The following is a 20,397-nucleotide window of genomic DNA, read 5'->3' on the forward strand; positions in this document are numbered from 1 at the left end:
AATGGATGTGTATCAGTGAAATAAGTAGCTTGCTTTTTTAATCTTTTTTTAAAAATAAACTTTCTTATTGAAAAGTAGGGAGAAATTACATGAACACTGACATGCCCACCTCCCATTCTATAACAGCCATCATGAACCTGAATTTCTTGAAAGCATCCAGTTTGAAAGTTATACTGCACCCATATCAAGAATATTATTAGAAATGGTTATTGTTAAAAACAATGTATTAATGTTCTAATGGATGCAATATTATTTTTTTTTGTAGTTTAGTGAACACTTCATCAATTCATTTAATGACAACACAAAGAAAGCAGGTCTTCCCAAGGAGACTTTATTTTCTTAAGATGGCGATAAACAGAGCAAATGGATTAAACTTTGAATCCCCTGCTTCTACGTTTGCCTCTGGCCCTCTCAAACTTCCTTCCTTTACTTCGCACATAAGGTCTGAAAAAGAATGGATGAGCTTTAGTGAACATTTTTGAAAAATTCATAAATTACAATCTGAAAAATCTCTAAAAATCCATTAACCCAATGAAACAACTACTAAACATATTTTACTTTACAAAAAATAAACTCTTCCTCAGGCAGCTATTAAATAAATATACAAGATTACCTAAATCTGACAGCCTAAAAAGTTTTCCAGTACATTTTATGATCCTTCTTACATCTAATAATTACAAAGTTACACTGGTCATCTCTCCCAATGGCAAGTATTTATTAGTGACAGAGATCAATGGGCTTGTATTTGTATGCGGGTACTAACTTTTTAATCAATGTGTGCAGGTGTATATATACACACACATACACAATTAATTCTGATTCATGAGTCGATGAAAATGTACTAGACATGTAGCCCAATGGATTGAGATATTGGACCTGTGCATCTATGAATTCACGTTTTAAATTTTCATTATAAACAGGTTTTATTACCAATGCATCTTCCCAAATTTTACATAAAATTCTTTAAATCCCATAGAACTTGATGCACCCAACCAAAAAAGAAACTTATTCTGACGACAAGTTTATCAATGTAAACATATACAACGAAATCCATTAGGGCTTGAGAAAAGTAATGTTAGTTTGCTACACAATCTATGGTTCAGTAACCAACATATTTAAAGCACAATATCAGCTTAAACAATAAACTCGACCTCTCAATATAAACAAGGACTTGGGTGTGAGAATCAAACCTTTGTTGCATGCAATCTTTATGTACCATCATCACCATGATGATTAACTAATAGCAACATACTGGTTACGACTGCACTGGCCAAAGATTTAAATTATCATGTTTACCTTGGTTCTGATTATAATTTGGTCAGAACACCATCTTACAAGTGATCAGATACAAGACTGCCTCATTAATATGCACAGATCTTGCTCACAATAAAACTGATTGGATGGCCATGATTTTTGAGTAGATATAACAAAATATATCAGAGTGAAGTGGAAAACAGTAGTCACGAGTGGCAAAGCCATGAATGACAATACAAAAGATTTCTTTTCAGTAGTGAAAAACTTCCTTGCATCTACTAAAAAAAAAAAAAAAATTATTTCCTTGTATTGTACTCTTAAGGCGACTGGCATGGATTTTTTTTTTACCTCTATTCAGAAACAAAGTGATTAATGGCTGCATTATTGCATCAATAAACAGAAGTCCCAAAATCGTAGTAATTTTATAAAAGCAACCTTTTACAAAACAGCTTGTATATATAATGCTTCAAATGGTGTATTTTGAAAAATTAATGAACATGTCAAACTAAAATGATGAACTTTTTATTTTCGTTCATAAATTTCTTGAATAAATTGATACAGTGAACACTGTTGTCAGAAAGTGGTCACATCTCAGAGATTTTGGAGTGTAACATCTTTAAACAAAAGATTGAACGATTCAGACTTGTATGGTTTTGGGTTTTTTAAGACGTTCGCTTCTGCATTAAAATGTGAATTTTTGGTCTCAGTAAGAATGCAGTCTAGATTGGTAACAAATGCTGCACCCAATTTCAATGGTCACTTAATTTCAGGTGGTAATCAACATTCATAAATGCCCTACTTCTCCATCATTATCAATCATGACAAACCGAACCAGGAGTCTTTCTTAAAAAATATGTCTGTTGTATATTGTAAAAGGCACATGATCCTGTAAGAGTGAAAAAATTGCGAGCAGCAACAGTTCATGTAAGTTCATTCACAATTTGCAGGATTCGTCCTGAAATTCATTTAAAAAGGTTTATAGCCGAAGCCTACTTTATATTGTAAGGAGTCAATTTTTAGTTGCACCTCCTTAATAAGGAAATAAATGTATACACTTAAGAGGGACTAGTCTTGATAAATTTAAAGATTTGTTCTACTTGATGAGAGAGAGCACACCAAAAAATAATATAATTACCTAAATAAAGAAATACAGATCTGAACAGCAAATATTAAGCCTGATTTCACATGGGTGAGAGAGAAACATTTCCAATGTGATATCATCACTGGCGACATATATTTTCAACATCTCATTATGATAAATAATAAATGGATAGATACTCTAAAAGTAATAATCCAACTGAACCTCAGATGGGACACAAATTCTTGACATGATGTAAATTGCACATGATGTAAATTGCACAGGTTGTTTTCATGAACAACTCTAGAGATATTAACCTGACAAGAGTTTAATGCAAAGACCATATGTAATACAAATGGACGTAACTCTTAAAATGCTGATTTCATTCCTAATAGAGCATAAGAAGGATGCATGGACAGATTACTCGAGTCACTGCTGCAATAAATAGTGCTATATAATCAGCAGTGATTTTAAACTTGTTACTTATTTGATAACAATAGTTCAAATATATTGTCCTTATGGAAAAAAAACAAAACAAAAACATTTAATTTAAATCATCAAACTTACGCAGTCTTGCTGCCAGGAACACCTGGTGCGGGTCCAAAATGTCTCTGTGCTTCACGAGACTTGCGAGGACCTGTACCAAAACAAAAAAAATAATGCATCAATGATCTGAGCAAGTTTATCAAATTCAATTACAGGTGTGTGCATGGACCAAGTACTGAAGCAAATAAGCGAATTACATGGTGTGAACATGTCTGAAAAATCCAAAAAGAGAAGAAAGTGCAAGATATTATTGACAAGCTGTTATATCCATTCAATACATATTAAATCCAATGTTCCTGAACTAAAGAAACATTCTACTAAAATATACTATGGTGACACGTAGTCATTTGCAAAATGTCATAGTGGTAATGGATGAAAAACACTATTTTCTAAATGAAAAAAGGAATACAAGTAAATTTCACTATCGCCATTATCCGTACATTGACTTTCAGTATTGGACAATGATTCCATCACAGCAGTTAGCCATACCTTGATTCCAATATAGGGGATTGCCTCCACCAAATATCTTAACCATATTTTGAATATCAATATAGGTCACTGCCTCTACATACATGCCAACCACCTGTGAGATAGAAGCATAATTACTGCTATTATAAGTGACAAAAAATAACTTGGGCATGAAAAGTTCAATCTATATATAACTTGCCAGAATTACAGCATGTATGAAAAATATACATTTATTTTTTTACGACTAACCTGGTTCTGCACCTGGTCAAGAATCCCATCTGTTTTCTTCTAAAAGGGTCAACTGCCAAAGTTGTATTGGTGGGCATGTCTACTAAGTTTGATGAATATACTGGGATTGGAAACTCTGCCAACTGTGCAAGAACCAAAACTACAATCTTATCTCCATATCTCTTGAAATTTGATGTACAAACCAACTGGGTTACTGCCACTATCTTGGTGCAGTTCAGGTCAGAAATTTGAGAACAATGGTTGCAGGAAACTTGATTAGCTTCACAGAAACCATGATCTCAATGTCAGCTATGTAGCAACTTTGACCACTGAGCCATTTCACCTTCAAATCACGATACTTAACTTTTATCATGTAAAAACCACTCATCATTAGAGCTCAACTTTACTTTCAACAGCGTAATCCTATATTAATAAGGTTCTTCCTCCTGTATTCAAGGGTAAAATGCAAAATCTCAGTATCATGTCAAACTTGCAATCTATGTGTCGTGGGTTTGAAAAGTACCCATGCCAGCCTGGGGCTGTCCTTAGGTTAAACACTCAGCTCACATTTCCTTGGCATGATACAGGCAATGAAGTGTTGCCCAAACAAACAAAAAAACTTTACTAGGTCTATCCAACTATGGATTTTAAGCAAGAAAAATGTTGACAGCAAAGTAACTGTACTGTGAGTGAAACCAGCTCATCTATGGAAGGGGCGGGGGCAGATGGATGGACATTACTATTGCTATAATGGAAGTGCTACGGGACCAAAATCATCTGTTGCTGAAGCCAGACATTAAATCCTGAAATAATAGTTTTAGCTTTCCTTACCCTGTATCAGCACTGTATTCTGTCCTTTAGGGGCTCTCAGGGCCAACTGATCAAATGTGATGATTTCTCCACCTGCTTTCAAGATGCGGACACGTGCACGCTTTGTAGCTCTCAAAGCACATACCTAGCAATGAAATAAAAACAGCATCTTCAAGTAAAGACAACAACTGTCTATGGTTGAAAGTCTCATTATCATTCCAAATAAAACCTAAATTGTACCCATCAGGTTACAAAAGATAAATATCAGCAAGGGTAATTGTTGAGGGTCAACAGAATACAAAAATTAGATCAAAAGTCCACTATTTGCTCAGAATCAAACAGATCCCTAATAACTTACTGTTATGTATATTTGATTTAATTTTTTGTTTGTTAGTTTTTATTAAAAAAATTATTTTAAATTCCATTACATGCTATTGTATTGTAATTTTATTTAATGGATTTGATATTTTCCGAAAATTCAGTTCAGTTTTTCGAAAACAATATTACAACTTTATCAAATGTTGACCTAGTTCCTGACCTTGATTCAGAATCAGTAAAGTAAACAACTTTTTAATATTTTTCTCTATTCATTCTTAGTGTGGGGTTTATAGAGTGAAATCGAGGCTGTACTGGGAAAATGTGAATTTAAACATGTAATTATTCTGAAATTCTGTTTTTACCGGAGGGTTGACCCTTATCCAGGCATCTGTTTTGCATAGCAGCCAGATTCAATAGTGAGGTTTTGAGAAATAATTTCAGTTGAGCTATAAACTATTAACACTTGGAGGTGTTTTATTGTGACCAGTTTGAGTTGAAATTCTATTTTATGGAATTATTAATTCTTTCTCCTAGAAATATTTAAGTGCTCATATAGAATTCTTGGAAAAAGACGTTTATTTAAATTTTATTTGGAATTCATCACTGGAATATTATTTTCTGTGTTTCAACAAAGTACTGTTGACACTTCATTACTATACTATGACATATATCATTGCCTTCCATTTTGATTTTCTTTGGGACTCGAACTCAAATTCATGAGAACATTTTATTACTAGGACTTCTAATTTTTAGTTCTTGGATTATTTTTGGATTTGATTCTTAAAACCATAAGTTCTTTACCTCAATTTTACCATGTTTTTCTTGGGAAATAAATTATTTGTTAAATTTAAAAAAGCTCGTTGTCTTCACTTTTTTCTTGTTACTGTTTATGAGAGCCTAAACACATAATATTACTTCTGATCAATATAACACCAACAATTCCATTATTTTGAAGATGGTGTTTGTCTAGAAATGTTCATAGTGCCCCTCAATAGTGAAGAACAACTTTTCAATGTAATTTGTAAAGGGCCTGGGCCCATTATTTTAGGTTTCAAATATGTTGGGAATAGCAGATACTGGGAATTCTGCATGATTTGAAATGCACTAAATTGGGGTAGGGGTCTATTATCATTTGCACACCCCTGCAATAATGTCCATGGGAAAAGTTTTCCATTAAAATCCAACAATTTTATACAGAAGCTGAAACATAAACGGATCTTTTTATATAAAAAAACCTTCATTAATAAATTATAAATTTAAATAAATCTTAATTAGAAGAACGTGGTCCAAGTCATGAAATGATTTTCGTGACTATGGTCATCAAGATAATTGTTTAATAAACCTTTCTAACAAAAACTACATAAAAAAACCTTTACAGTGCCAGTTGAATATATCAACACAATTTTTAAATTTTTATTTTACATATTGCTTCATTGTACCTTCAATTTAGGTATATCCAGAATCCTTAGATCATCTGTGATTGTTCCAACAACAACAGCAGTCTTGTTATCTCGTCCTTTTTTCTTCATATGTCGAACCTAAAATGAAAAATAAAAAAGAATTAGTTTTAAAATTGGTCATTAGTATCATACCCTGTCCTTGTAAATGACTCATCCGCAACATTTCCACAAGTTTTATCCTAATATTGAATGCATATTATTTAAAAACATTTAAATAACTTCTGAATGAATGCTTCAAGAACATTAAGATTTGTTACATTATTTTGAAGCTTCCATAATGAAAAACAACTTTCCATATATTAAAAACAATCTACTGAATAGTTTAGAAAAGTTTTCCACACTAAAGTTAAAGTGTGCACTGTCATCATCAAATCCTTAACCCAAGAGGTCATCAGGGCACCACGGTTGACTTTACAGCCAATTCTCTCCATCTTTCCCTGTTCTATACTGCCCTTTGGGAATCTCCAAATCACATGCATGTCTACTCCTTAATGTTGTCCTCCAACCTCTTTTTCTGTCTGCCTCTTCTTCTGCACCCTTGCACTGTGCCTTGCAAGATTGTTTTTGCCAGTCCCGATGATCTTGAGACATGACCATACCATTTAAGTTTACGCTTTTTTACAGTGGTCAAGAGGTCTTCTTAGGATCTGATGGAACGTTTTGTAGACTTCTCTGTTGATTACATGGTCAATGTATGAGATGCCCAAGATCTTGCGGTAGCATCTCATTCAAAGATTTGAATCCTCCTTTGTAGATCTGATGGGAGTGTCCATGTTTCAAAAACATACATAAAGCTGGATATGACAATCAAGTGCATCAGCCTTATTTGAAACTAAAAGCAATGTTGGTATCTTTCCATATTGGCATCAGCCTTGTTATAGCTGTTGTTGTCTGGGCAATCCTGCAAAGTAGTTCTGGTTTTAAGCCCTCATCTGTGACAACTGATCCCAAGTACTTTAAACTTTTGAGTCTTTCCAGCTTCTGTTCACTGACATTTATTTCTGCACTGATACCATTGGTGCTGTTTGTCATCAGTTTGTTTTTTTCTGGTGCTAATCTCCATACTGTATGCTGTGGTCAGAGTTTAATAACTTTCACTTTTAAAGAAAGAAATTTCCATTTATGTGATGAAATGTTTAAGTTTTGTGATGATTTATTCCAATGTTGGAAATAGTACTGCATTTTAATCATGCAGACAAAACTTTTATAGAATTGATGAAATGCCTTGTTTATCCAGGAAGAGGTATATTTAATGTCAAGTAATATTTTGGTCTTCATCTGGTATCTCATTTTCTTCATGGTTCATTTCGCTTTGTGTATGAATTCATAAAACTATTTAACCTATGCTGATAATGTTGTGGACTTGACAATTACCTCCAGTCATAATCATCACACTGCCATCAAAACTCGATGAAAATATCCTTGACACCAATTTCCTGTAAATGCCTGCTATAGTAGATAACGATGTAATATTAACTGGATTGGCACATGTAACAATGTACTTTAGCCAACATTTCTCTAAGGAACGAATACCCGACATTGAGAAAATTGCATTGGGAGAGAAAATTGGATTACTTCACCATATAAATTAAGTAATGGTTCTGAACACACATTAGATACATGGCCACCTGTGTGGGGCAATTTGACATTTTTGGCCTAAAATGCTGCTGGCATGCTGCCATGAGAGGGTGCCCACGAGGGGTACTTTTGTACAAAATTGATCTGTATTGAGAAATTTGCCATGTGAAGGAGATTACAACAAAAACTATGTGCTGATATTAGGGTGGTGACAAGCATACTTTAAAAATTCACAAAGATATTCATTTCGTGATGAAAAATTCACAATTCTAAAGATGGTGTTGTTGTTGTAGGGTTTAAAGCCATTTTCAGCACACGATAGGCTATACATGGCAGCCAGTATTAATGGTGGAGGAAGAACCAGGAAAGCCCCAGAAAGAACCACCGACCCACGAAAAGCTACTGGCAAGCTTTCTCACATACCCACATTAGTCGAATCCGAGACTCGAACCCATGCAGACAGGCGAGATGGCAGTGATCCGTAACGGAGAGCACTTTAGTCCACTCGGCCACTCTAAAGATGGAGGCCCAAGAATTGTATTGTAGGGATCATCCCTGGGAGCAAGAAGATTTTTCAAGATGGCTGCCATGACAGATATCTGACATCAATATTGGCACAATATTCATTTAGAACCTACATCATAAAAAGTATTTTGATGAAAATGCCATGTTGATATGACCATCCATTCAGAGGAATAGCAAAAACAAGATTTGCAAGATAGCTGCCAAGATGGCCATACTGGATGATTGAGATGCACCAATCTGGTTCATCTAGACCATGGGATGAATGTGCTTGTCAAGTTTTATGCCAATCCTCCAAACTGTTTGGGAGGAGTAGCGATAAAAAGTCTGTAACAGATGGAATAGACAATCACATAAGCTTACCTGGACTATAACCAGTAGAGCTAAAAATATGGAAGTAATGAGCCAGCCTTAAGCTGAATGTACTGTGAATGTCTTACTTGATGTAACTTACCAGCTTGGCCAGGGAAACGGGAGGCCTGTTGATTTTACTCATGAACAGTCTCTTCAGCACAATCTTGTTGAACTTTGCATTTGTACGACGGGCCAAGAAGCGATAAAGCTGCAAAAGATGCAAAGCAAAACAAGTTATTACACGAGTAACCCACTCCTACAGTGATTACATATATTAAGCTGCTAATGCCATCCAGTAGCCAAGTAAAAATTAATCATTATGCAGAAAACAGATTCAAGCTAAATTGATCTTAACAATGAAGTCCACAAATTTTACAGTTAGCATAAAATGTCCTCAAATGCATGTTCTTCTTTTCAGATCTGTAACACATTTATAGTCGCAAGTCTTTCTACCAGACTCCATCAGGAGGAAGTAGCTGATTCTACCACGGGATGAATAACACCTTGCAAGTAATTTCACAAAATAAAATGTTTAATTTGCTTTTTATTTCAGATTTTATCATATGATAATTTTATATAAATTTCCAGAAGAGAAATATTGTAGAAATGACACTTCAAATATTAAAGCCAAGATGGATACTGTAGTACTGAAAGACAACACAGACTCTACACCATGTTTGGTACGACTATTAGACCCTAACACTTAGTTACTGCAGGGTAGAATCTGATAGAATTGGCTACTTCAGCCTGATAGAATTCTATAGAAAGACTTTGCGACTGTAATGGTGAAAATAAAGGTTATTTCGCCAGATTAGATTCATGTGGTCTGAGAGTTATGTGTTGGTACGTTACTGTCTCTTGAATGGAGATGCATAGCTTGTTCAGTCTTTTTGTGATTGTGAAGCAATAAAAGACGTGTCACAAAAGTCGAATCGAGCAGAGGGATGGGTCAGACTTGCACTCCTTGTGTTTATTTATAGCAGCGATAAGGTGATTTCATGTTGTCAGTGATTTCATCGTACTTTATTGAAAAAAAACCTCAGACTCTTGTGACCAATGAAACAATTTGTGGAAGAGTGTTCACAACAACTGCCTAGTCCTACAATGTAAATCACAGCACATTGTTTTGTTATAGTGCAATGTCTTACTATCCAAATGACGGCCTTGCATAGTGTGTTTCGATGTCGTCGACATCTCACATTTTCATGTTCCATTGATATACATTTGACTTTGTTGCAATGCAACGGTAGTTGAGGTAAGCAAAAGTATGTTTAAGTAGGGTCATGTGACGGATAAGTTTCTTGAATGAAACGTTGCTTTACAGTTCCAATATACATATTTTTATTTGTTTCGTTAAAGAATAATATTTCAACTTAACCAGATTTTGGCATTCTCTGCTTTCATCACTTTCCAGTCAAATGATTTTTTAAATATTTTATAGAGTTTAATGCCATTTTTCAATCCGCAATAGACTATACATAGCAGCCAGTATTAATGGTGGAGGAAGAACCCGGGAAATCCCCGGAAAAAAACACCGACCCTCGAGAAGCTACTGGCAAGCTTTCTCACATACCCATATTGGCAGAATCCGAGACTCGAACCTATGCAGATAGAGGTGAGATGGCAGTGATCTGTAACAGAGCGCTTTAGACTACTCTGCCACCAAATTAAATATAGGCCAGCGAAACTTGAAAACAGTTCCAGTTCTTTTGTGAGAATTTGAATTTATTAGAGAAAAGACATCGGAGTAAGTAAAGTCTGACAAAAATATTATGACTTTACTTTGTAGAAAAGCGCCGTTATTTTAGTTGCCGTTTGTGAGATATTCCTGAAGATCTGACTTTCGTTACGATGTTAGTCGACATCAAAACGCACTACACAGCGCTGTTAGTTAGGCAGCAAGACCCTGACGCCCAAAACATAAATATCAGTGTCAAGGTCTTACATGTAGGACTAAAGAACTGCCATTTGCTAAATGAGAGAAATTAGTGAAAATTTGACCTCTTGTTCTCCTGTCCATCGACCTGGGAATTCGCTACACAAGGCAGTTGTTTAGACAAACATTGCACTCAAAACTTAAATACGTCTTGCATTGTAGGACTACACATCAATATGCATTCTAGTCCAAATTTTGCATGGTCTAAAAAGTTGATACCATTCAGTTTCTTGCACGGGCTGATTTGCCATCTTTTCCGTTATACCTTAATGTAATTAATACATTATACTTTAAAGTTTCAATTCAATCCAACATAGTTACCTTCACCAACAGACGAAGGTAGATATCTTGACTCTTGGGTTCCGTGCGGCGGACCTTCCGCTTGTGTCTGTGGCTGATGTCCACTCCCTGAAATATTTAAAATCTAGTACTTAGAACACTCTACAATAACTTACTGTACCTAATTTCATTGTTAAACAAAAGATGCAACTTAATATTTCAGATTTTATTTCACTGCCGAAAATGTGGTCTACCATTTTGCTATCGGAACAGGAAAGGGAGTCTAAAGCGGATGTTATGAATATTCGGACTGGTTTTAAGAATAAGAGAGGAGAAGAAAAATAGATCAAAATCCAGTCTATCGATAGAGTGAAACCAGTTTGTCACATGATCTGAATCACATGACCTGAAGATGGCTGCTAGCAAGGCTTCGCCAAGAGACGAGGTGCTTTTGGAGGGAGAATTCGATTTATTTCCAAAGGACAAGCCTCTTTATAAAGTTACTGTCTCTCGAGGAGGAATAACGTACTATCCAATCATTGGAAGTAACAACATAAAAAACTCAAAGTACCTTCATTTTGGGGATATTATTGGTTGTCGATGTAAGAAAGCAAAGGATGAAAAATACCAAAGCAAGGCATACTTGTCAATATTTTTATATCCGTTCAAGAAAAAACTGTTCTCCTCCAAACTAATCCGAAATCGCGAACTTGTAACATTTGGTGCAAATGCAAGCGATAAATTTGAAGAGAATCGAGTTTTGGTGGAAAACTGGAGGAGAGTAATTATGCACCTTGCCAACAATTTACCAGTGGAATTGAAAGGTACGAGTCTAAGGCACATACCTAATGAAATATGAGGACTGGGTTCATCCGTGTTTTTGTTTATATATCTTTTTTATTTACTCTTAAGGTGATAGATTCAGTTGAAATTACAATGTTAAATTTAAATTTAAGACTGAACTGAAAAATTAAAATCCAGTTGGAATATTTTCTTTCTTTTTATGTTGCTTCCAATTTGGCATTTTGGAAAATTTATTTGTGTCATCTATTGTGAGAATTCAGTATATATCTTTGAGAAAATAAGTTATTTTTCTGAGGGGTGGTAGATTTGGAGAATAGTGGTTTGTTTGTCTTTAATTGCATACCTGATCTATTTCCAGACATTGTTGGTGGGGTTTGTTTGAGACTCAAAAAGTATGCTTTGAGGTCCCAATGTGGGTTAGTGCACATGACCCAAAACGCGTTGTCACCCAGTGGAAATTCAAATCTAAAAATAAATTTTCCATCTTGTTCAGAAGAATTAAAACACTTACCCCAACAAATAGTTGTTAAGACTTAGTATTGTCAGATATCATCACCATACCCATATGTGCACATACTCACTACCACACATACATTAAATAAAAACATACATCAAGTTTCTATCTTTAAAATCAGTTGGATGGCAAAAAAATATAGGCTTAATTAGATGCAGTCTTTGCTGCTCTTAATAGCTCAGTAGGTGGTTGATTTAAAGGTAATGCAAGTGTCATTAGTGTTTGTCACTATTACTCACTAGAGACTTTATGATCCTGGTGTTCAAACTAATGCTGGATTCTCTGAGAGAATCTTGATCAGAACCAAGTTTACATATTTCAGTATGTTGTTTGCAGTATGTATAAAGAATTAATTGTTTCTCCCTGACCATTTTTGTATTTGCTGGCGTGCTTTAAAAAATAAAACTCCATCGACTAGTTCTGAAATTAATTTTTGTTGGGCTTTGCTGATACTATTGATAGCTAACTGCTTCCTAAATCAGCTTCAGAAATGAATCACACTTGAACACTATTTTGACAACTGAAGTGATCATGCTTTGCGTTTTATACATGCAGTAAAACCCAACTTCAAAGAAATGATGTCACTGTTCACAAACTTGTCAAAAACCTTTAACAACGTATGGCTTAAATATTTTCATTCACAGCAATGATAGGTAATAGCTTTTGTTTTCTTACACTCATCTAGCATCTCTTTGATTACCTACTGTATATTGGATTGTTCCATGTTCTAAGTCTTACTTAAATGACTGATGTTCAGTTACATTTCTTCTGGAGTATCTTGAGTTAATCCTGGTCTGAACTGAGCTGTTCTTAATAAATGTAACTGGCATTGCAGACCTGCCAACTTGTATGATTTTGCTCTAAGTTTTTCAGAAATGACCCTTAAAATACTGACTTATGGAATAATAGCACAAATTAATGAAATATGATTGTATACCACTTTTACCAGTGCTGAAAGATACAGACCCAGGGCTGGTGACATGAATAAACTCAAGACTCAACTGAAATTCCACAAGCCCAGACTCCAATTTCCACATGCTCCAAATTTTCCCTCTTTTAATATTGTCACAGCATTGCAGTAGCTATAATTTGAATGTACATTCAGTAGGGTTAAAAGGGGTTTGAAGGAAATGCAGTGTCATTAGTGTTCATCACTACACTCACTAGAGACTGAATGGTCCTGGTGTTAATACTTATGCTGGATTATGAGTAAATCCTGGTAAGAACCAAGTTGACGTTAGTCGATGTATTCTTTGCAGTATGTGTTATGAATTAATTGGCCTCCCCCTTATATTTGTTTTTTGTTAGCGTGCTTCACAAAGTAAAACTCCATCAACTGAGAGTTCTAAAATTTATTTTTCTTGGGTTTGCTGATAGTTCATTGCTTTCTAAATCTGCTTCAAATATGAATTATACTTGAACATTATTCTGATGACTGAAATGATTATGCTTTGCATTCCATATATGCAGTAAAAGATGGCATCCAATAAACGTTGCCGCTGTTCACAGCCTTCTCAAAAATATATTCTTATTTTACACCCATCTAGCATACCTTTGATTTACCTATAATGGATTGTTCCACTTCCTGATCATACCTTTGCAAATTACCACAGTGGGCTCACCCACTGTAGCCTTCAAAGACATCTCACTGGCTATCGTCAGCCAATTAAGCAGTATGTGAAATGGTGGTTTATACCTGACCTCTTTGCCTTTAATTGCCACTATTTATGCTGCCCAAGGGATAGTTTTACATCAGTTCCAGTCATGACTGTTTACTGTTCATACATGCTACAATAAACAGGCATATACTGAAAGTAGTGTTTGGTTGTTGTATTTTTTTCTTCAATTTTAGAAGATTACTGAAATTTATATTTTCTCAAAACACACCCATGTCAGAGGGTTTGGAAGTGCACACTTATAAACTTAGCATGATACACCATACTTAAGTTTGATTAAAATCAGATCCCAATTTCATGTAGGATAGTGGTAATCTGCTTTACACTGCACCAGTGAATTTGGCCCACAGACAATTCGGCCTAACTCGAAATATATTCAACCAAACTTAACAGTTGTTTGTACATTCTTTTTCTTCAACAAACAAGTAGATGCAATGTAAGATATGTTTTTGGAGGGAAAAAACTAAATTTAAACAAACTATTTTGTTATTCTTTGAAAGAAAATAATCATACTTTGTAACATACATATTTATGAGAGAAAACACGAACTGACATATCTTGCTTGTTCTAATTAAAATATTTATATACATTTTGTATGCTAAAATATTATATGCATCTGCACAACAACATTCTCAATTTAAGACTTCCATTCAAATTTACAATATTGATTTATAAAACAATAATACTGAATAGATAATATTCTACAGAATATATACACATTTTGCTAAGGGTGGTGTACATGAGATATTGCAACATGGTTTCTTGGAAGGACATCTGAGTAGCCTTGGAGATGGTCAGTCCTTTTTACAAGATAACTGATAAGGATCAACTGTTAATTAGTCACGTTGGCTTCCTGCTTGCTTATGGTCTAGCCTTTAGCTATTTTGCAGATTGGCCATAGCTGACCAGATAAGAAGGGGAGTGTCCTGGGGAAAATGAGGCACATCACACAGAGATGCATTATTTGGCTTAGAATACCAGCTCATAATGCATGATATATATTACTTTTTAATTAATTAATAGTTTGGTAATTGCGGCTCAAATAGTGGAAAAGTAAGGTCATAAGAAATGAATGAAGGGAAGATCTCATATACTTGAATGGAAAATAGTCAGATGGTAAATCTTCCATATTGCTACATTTTGGTTTGGATCTACTTGCATACCAATGGGTGAGATGAAGTCTGGGGGTGGGGGAGAAAGTGTAAAATTCCTAGGGCACTATTAGTCTATTATTTGTATTTTTATAGTAGCAAGAGTAGCAATTGTTTTATTTATTGTTATTTTCCAAAAGCACATGAAACAAACTGCATAGTATGAATGGCTCTTATTTATTTAGTATGCTCTGAGGAAAAAACCATAGCTTGCTCAGTAAACCTAAGTGGGTGTCGCCATATGAATTTATGTTTTCTGTCTATCCAGATAAGTGCATTTTTTATCTTCCAAGTTTACCAGTTTTGAAAACATGAAGTGTTAAGTATTCCTCCATTTATATTTGAAATATTTTTCCAGCAATGCACAGCGAATTTACTTTTGGAATGTTTCACAGTATAAATTAGGTGATGATATTTTTTAATCACGTATTTCTGCATTCATTTATTACATTATAAATATTGTTGATACAATATGTATAATTAATATGTATTGCTGCATTAATGTGTCATCATTTTTATATGTAAATCTTGCATATTAAGCATACAACCCAAATCCAAATTATGTCTTTGACATTTGAAATTAAAATAATTTGGATAGTTTCATGATTTATATAATTAAAAAAATTAATGAGTTAATCATGTTATAACTTAGGAAAATAAAGAATACTGTGTAAAAATATATGTAATTATTTTTTATATTTCATTGATAGTAAAAGAATTTGTACTTTTATGATGATGTGTACATGCTTAATATCAATGTATGACACTACCATGGGCTTACACTGATACTTTAAAATTTTCTGCCTAGATTAATGGTTCCCAACCTTTTTGGGCTATGACCCTTAAAGATATTTTTTTCTGAGCCTCGTTATCTCATTTCCACATTTTGATACGTTTTGCCACCCTAACAAAATATCCTGGTGACCCTTCAGAACATTTCTTGTGACCCTGTTTTGGGTTACTACCTGGAGGCAGGGAACCACTGATCATTGCAATTTTATGTGCACGTGTCCATGCAGAAACAACCCAAATAGTATCCTTTTGTTTTTGTCATCTGACACAAAAAGCCAAAAGGATGAACTCAATAAACATTTTATTTTTTGCTTTGGTTTTAGTGCAGCTTTTTATTGAATACAAGTAACATTTTTTGCTGGTTAGCTAATTTCAGGGGAAAAATAATTTTTTTTTTTTAGAGACTGCAATAGGCTGCAGCCATAGTTGAAATGGTTCATTGATACTTTGAAGAGATGACAAAAGTTGCATCTATATCTGTAGTAACACTAGATGCTCCAGTGTACAGTTTATATCTCAAGAGAGAGAAATTTCATGTGATGCCATAGATGACAGATGTATGGTCCAAATGCAAGGGCTCATTTGCCATACTCGTCAAATAATGCAAGATTCCTCGATAGGTTTGAGCAAAGTTGAAGACATTTCCACAAACAAATTTAAAAAAATCATAAGTAAATACCAGGTTTATTCAGTTTTGGTATTTTGTTTCAGATTTCTATTTTTTTTTAATGTCAAAATGTTTGACAGTTCCACAGGTAGTTGCTTTGAAAGTAAGATGCCCCCAGTAAGTTTAAAATGGTACTTATAATCCAACAGTAAATGAATCTAAAGATAAGTACACCTCTCGTGTTCACCTAACGTGAAATATGAGAGCTAAGCTTTATAGATCCATGGACCATTTATGTAAATATAACTCCATAGATATTATTTGCCATTACATTGTATCAAACACTTTTCAATGAAAAAAGACTTAAATTGTAGAGAATGGTGAATTTTAGAACTGGATGCCATCAGAACCAAACATTAAGTACATTCTTCATTATTGACCAGACCAGGAGCCAATATGCAGTCCTGATTATAACTCTGTAATTGTTCATGGAAGGACAGATATAATCAGAGTCTTCATCAGGCAGCATTTCTGCAGATTCAAGTAAGAATAAATGGTTCATTTTCAACATTATTTTCTTATTGTAGAACAGCAGAGCCATGCAGATCTTTCATATGTACTCACTTTATGCACTGGCAGATCTGGGTCTGTGCAGTCTGTTTGCAGTAGAATAAACAAATACTTCTGTCTTCAGGCACATTATACCATAGCAGATGAGGATCTTTGTTGTTTGCAGTTTGACTCGACTTATAAGTGAGTACATATGGTACCTCAGATTTCATGACATTAAATTAAATGGTGGGTCTCCAAGGAGTGGGTTGATCATAAAAGAAATAATGTATAATGTAAACATATTTAATGCTGAATGATTATTTCCTGTAGCTGTGGATCGATGTCCAGTTCCACCCAAGAAGAAATTATTGGTGCTCATAAACCCCAACAGTGGACCTGGCAAAGCCATGCAGATCTTTCAGAATGATGTTGTCCCAATGTTGGATGAAGCAGAGGTCAAATATGACCTTATCAAAACAGGTACAGTTCTTGTACAGATAGCAAGTTCATACATTAGTGTACCTGGCCATAATTAAATTCTCCTTGCAGAAGTTCCATTGGCCATGACAAGAGTCAGTATTTAATAACACACATCATCATACAAATCAGAATATTCACATACCAAGAGTCACCCATCATTTAGTAATATCCAAAATTATGATTTAATGTTTACAGCTTTTTCAGAAATTTAAAATTATGTGCAATAATACTTATAGAATATGTTTGGAATTTTACAAGTCAGAACTTATTTATGGCTGGTTCCTGGTGTCTGTTTAGTCAAATATCATAATACAGGATGTTTCAATATTACTGTTATTATCAGTATTATTCTAGCTGTTTCTGTAAAGGAAGTTCCTGGCAGCTATATTATTGATCAGATATGGTAATGTAATCATTTGAATGTATTTGTTTCAGGAAATGGTGACAACAGGATTCCTGCTTTGTAAGATAAAGTTTATCACTAACTTCATACTTAATTATGACAATGAAATGCATGTCTTATCATTGATATATTATTTGTATCTGTACATCTTTCGTTTATTTTCCTTTTTAGCACACCTCTACAAAGTAGTGGTTTGCTATTGTACTACACATGGCATTAACATTGGTGTCCAGATAAAAGCAGATACATATGTACACCATCACTGAATGTCAAACCATTCTTTCTTCCTATGTCCCAGAACACAGTTTGGAGAGGGTTTCAAAGCATCTACCTCAAGGGGAGAGTGCTGAGGGGTCTAACTTCATACATACATTGCAGTTGTACATTCATGATTACATTTTTTGCATTTAGCAAAGGTAATTTGCACACTATATAAATAATGTTATACCTGGAATCAGGAAACTTTCCAAGTGGGAATCATTTTGATCTGTACTAAACTCTCACCACAAAACTAGTTTATTGTGACCTATATCTCACCTATAAGTCTCAGAGTGGCCATTGTGTGAGAGCTTGCCAATAGTTTCCCATGGGTTGGTGTTTCTTCCCATGGTTCTCCTTGATTTTTACTCCATCAAATATACAGGCCATCATGTAATGGTATTAAACCTATAAAAACCAAACCAAACATCTTGATGAGCACTACTCCGTCATTTTAGTAATATGTATAATGACACAGCTTTTACATTTCACTGGTCTGGGTTAAATTTTGTTTTGAATGCCAATTTCTCGGGCATTCTTCATGTCAGAATAATAAAATTGATAATGATAATACTATTATACCTTTACATCTGTTCATGTTGTTGTATCCTTTATTTCAACTTTTACTGGTTTTGCATGAGATTTTGCATTTAGCTCTCAACCACTTGAGGTTTTGGTATTTTATATGCATACTGACAAAGAATCATGAAACTTAATTAGGATATGCATCTTGATAAGTTAGTTCTACATCCTTTTTGTACAAAGAGATATCTGTGGCCTATTTTTCATGTGTTGGAGTCATTGTTGAAGTTTTGTGTTAAAAGTTCATTTATTGGGTTCTGTTTATATTCAGCTCTTGAAATTTGATAATTGGATGCATGTCTGTTATTACTTTACCCTTTAGACCAAACAATGTCACTGTGACCTACATTTTATGCTTTATTAACATAGGTTAAATATTTTTGTTTATGATCACATCAATTCATACATGCTAGACCTATATGCATCCTTGCCTACTCAGAAGGCACTTTCTGACCAATGTGGTTGGGGGTAGAAATAAATATGTTTATTCAATAGTAAAGTTTTCATTTTAATGACCTGCCATTGTATATTGTGATATATTACCCTCAGCAGGTCAGGTGTATGTGCTATATGTGAATGAATATAGGAATTAGACCCATGGACTGCATGCTGCATGTTTTTCATGTGAAGCTAATTAAGTTAATTATTAATGCATGAACTATGTACTGCTGACTGGCATTCTAAGGTTCCTCCAAGCCTGTTCCTTTCCCCCCAGTAAAATCATACTTCTTGGTGTGGACATGATAATAGTTGCTCAAGCAGATTTTAAGATCTACAATAATCTGAGCTTTTTATCAACAGATTATGTTTCTTCTTTGATATCATTGACAGTAATACTCCTCTTTTATTGTTTTATGTCTAGTATAACCTATGACAGTAGAGTAGGTACTAGGTAGGTTGGATGTACACACAATACAGGCTGATCCAAACTTAAAATTTTACATCTTCAAGAAATTTAAAGTTTAAATGTAAAGATCAGGGATATGCACAAATATCTGCCATTACAAAAGGGGCCAAGAGTACTTTAGTCTTAATTTATTTTTATTATGATAATTTTTATAATGGTTACTGGAGACTTGTGAGTAGAGATGAGATAAAAATTATTGATTTCATTCTGTATGTTGTTGTTGTTGTAGGGTTTAACACCATTTTTCAGCACACGATAGGCTATACATGGCGGCCAGTATTAATGGTGGAGGAAAAACCCTGGAAGGAACCACCAACCCACGACAAGCTACTGGCAAGCATTCTCACATACCCACATTAGCCAAATCCGAGACTCGAACTGACGCAGACAGAGGTGAGATGGCAGTGTATGTATGTATGTAATGGCATATACCACTTTAAAATTAGTCAGCCATATAATGAATTATATTATACATGCAGTATAATTTTACTACTGAATAATTAAATGGGATCCATAACTATACCTGCTTATAACAGGAGCTGTGTTATAATGAAGGGCTTTGTTAGAGCCTGTCCTTCATTTAGTAAGGGTTAGCCAGTCATATTCTCTATGTAAGGGAAGTGGGTGTTCCAATTTTACTACACTACAGTTTTAGCATTAGCTACATGATTTCCAGATATGTTTCTCCACTCAACCAAGTTTTACTGCTTGAGTGAGTGCAACTCACTTGGTCAAACACAAGCAAAATAAGAATTAAAAACTGTAATCCATAGCTGGTACATGCAGACAAGAGACAGAAACAGAATGAGATTTGTTTGATAGAACTTTCACAGGTACTTT

General features: G+C 34.5%; 2 protein-coding genes across 2 annotated transcripts in view; one reads left to right on the top strand and one right to left on the bottom strand.

The window, feature by feature from the left end:
- Positions 1–317: 317 nt before the first annotated feature.
- Positions 318–11,158, bottom strand: LOC149805971 (large ribosomal subunit protein eL18-like). The gene is made up of 7 exons (XM_089950769.1): positions 11,086–11,158; positions 10,874–10,960; positions 8,717–8,824; positions 6,142–6,240; positions 4,406–4,529; positions 2,900–2,969; positions 318–444 (listed from the first exon to the last, which is right to left on the bottom strand). Exons 1-7 carry the CDS (start codon positions 11,086–11,088, stop codon positions 369–371), a joined length of 567 nt encoding a protein of 188 aa, XP_089806895.1. The 5' UTR covers positions 11,089–11,158; the 3' UTR covers positions 318–368.
- A 94-nt stretch (positions 11,159–11,252) lies between these two features.
- Positions 11,253–20,397, top strand: part of LOC149805972 (sphingosine kinase 1-like) — a 28,170-nt gene continuing 19,025 nt past the window's right edge. The window contains exons 1-2 of the mRNA XM_089950768.1: positions 11,253–11,655; positions 17,258–17,407. Coding sequence (XP_089806894.1) covers positions 11,619–11,655; positions 17,258–17,407 — 187 coding nt within the window. The 5' untranslated portion in view covers positions 11,253–11,618. The remainder of the gene's footprint in view (positions 11,656–17,257; positions 17,408–20,397) is intronic.

The sequence above is a fragment of the Sinohyriopsis cumingii genome, chromosome 2 (assembly GCF_028554795.1).
Source record: "Sinohyriopsis cumingii isolate HCF-2022 chromosome 2, ASM2855479v2, whole genome shotgun sequence".
NCBI lineage: Eukaryota > Metazoa > Mollusca > Bivalvia > Unionida > Unionidae > Sinohyriopsis > Sinohyriopsis cumingii.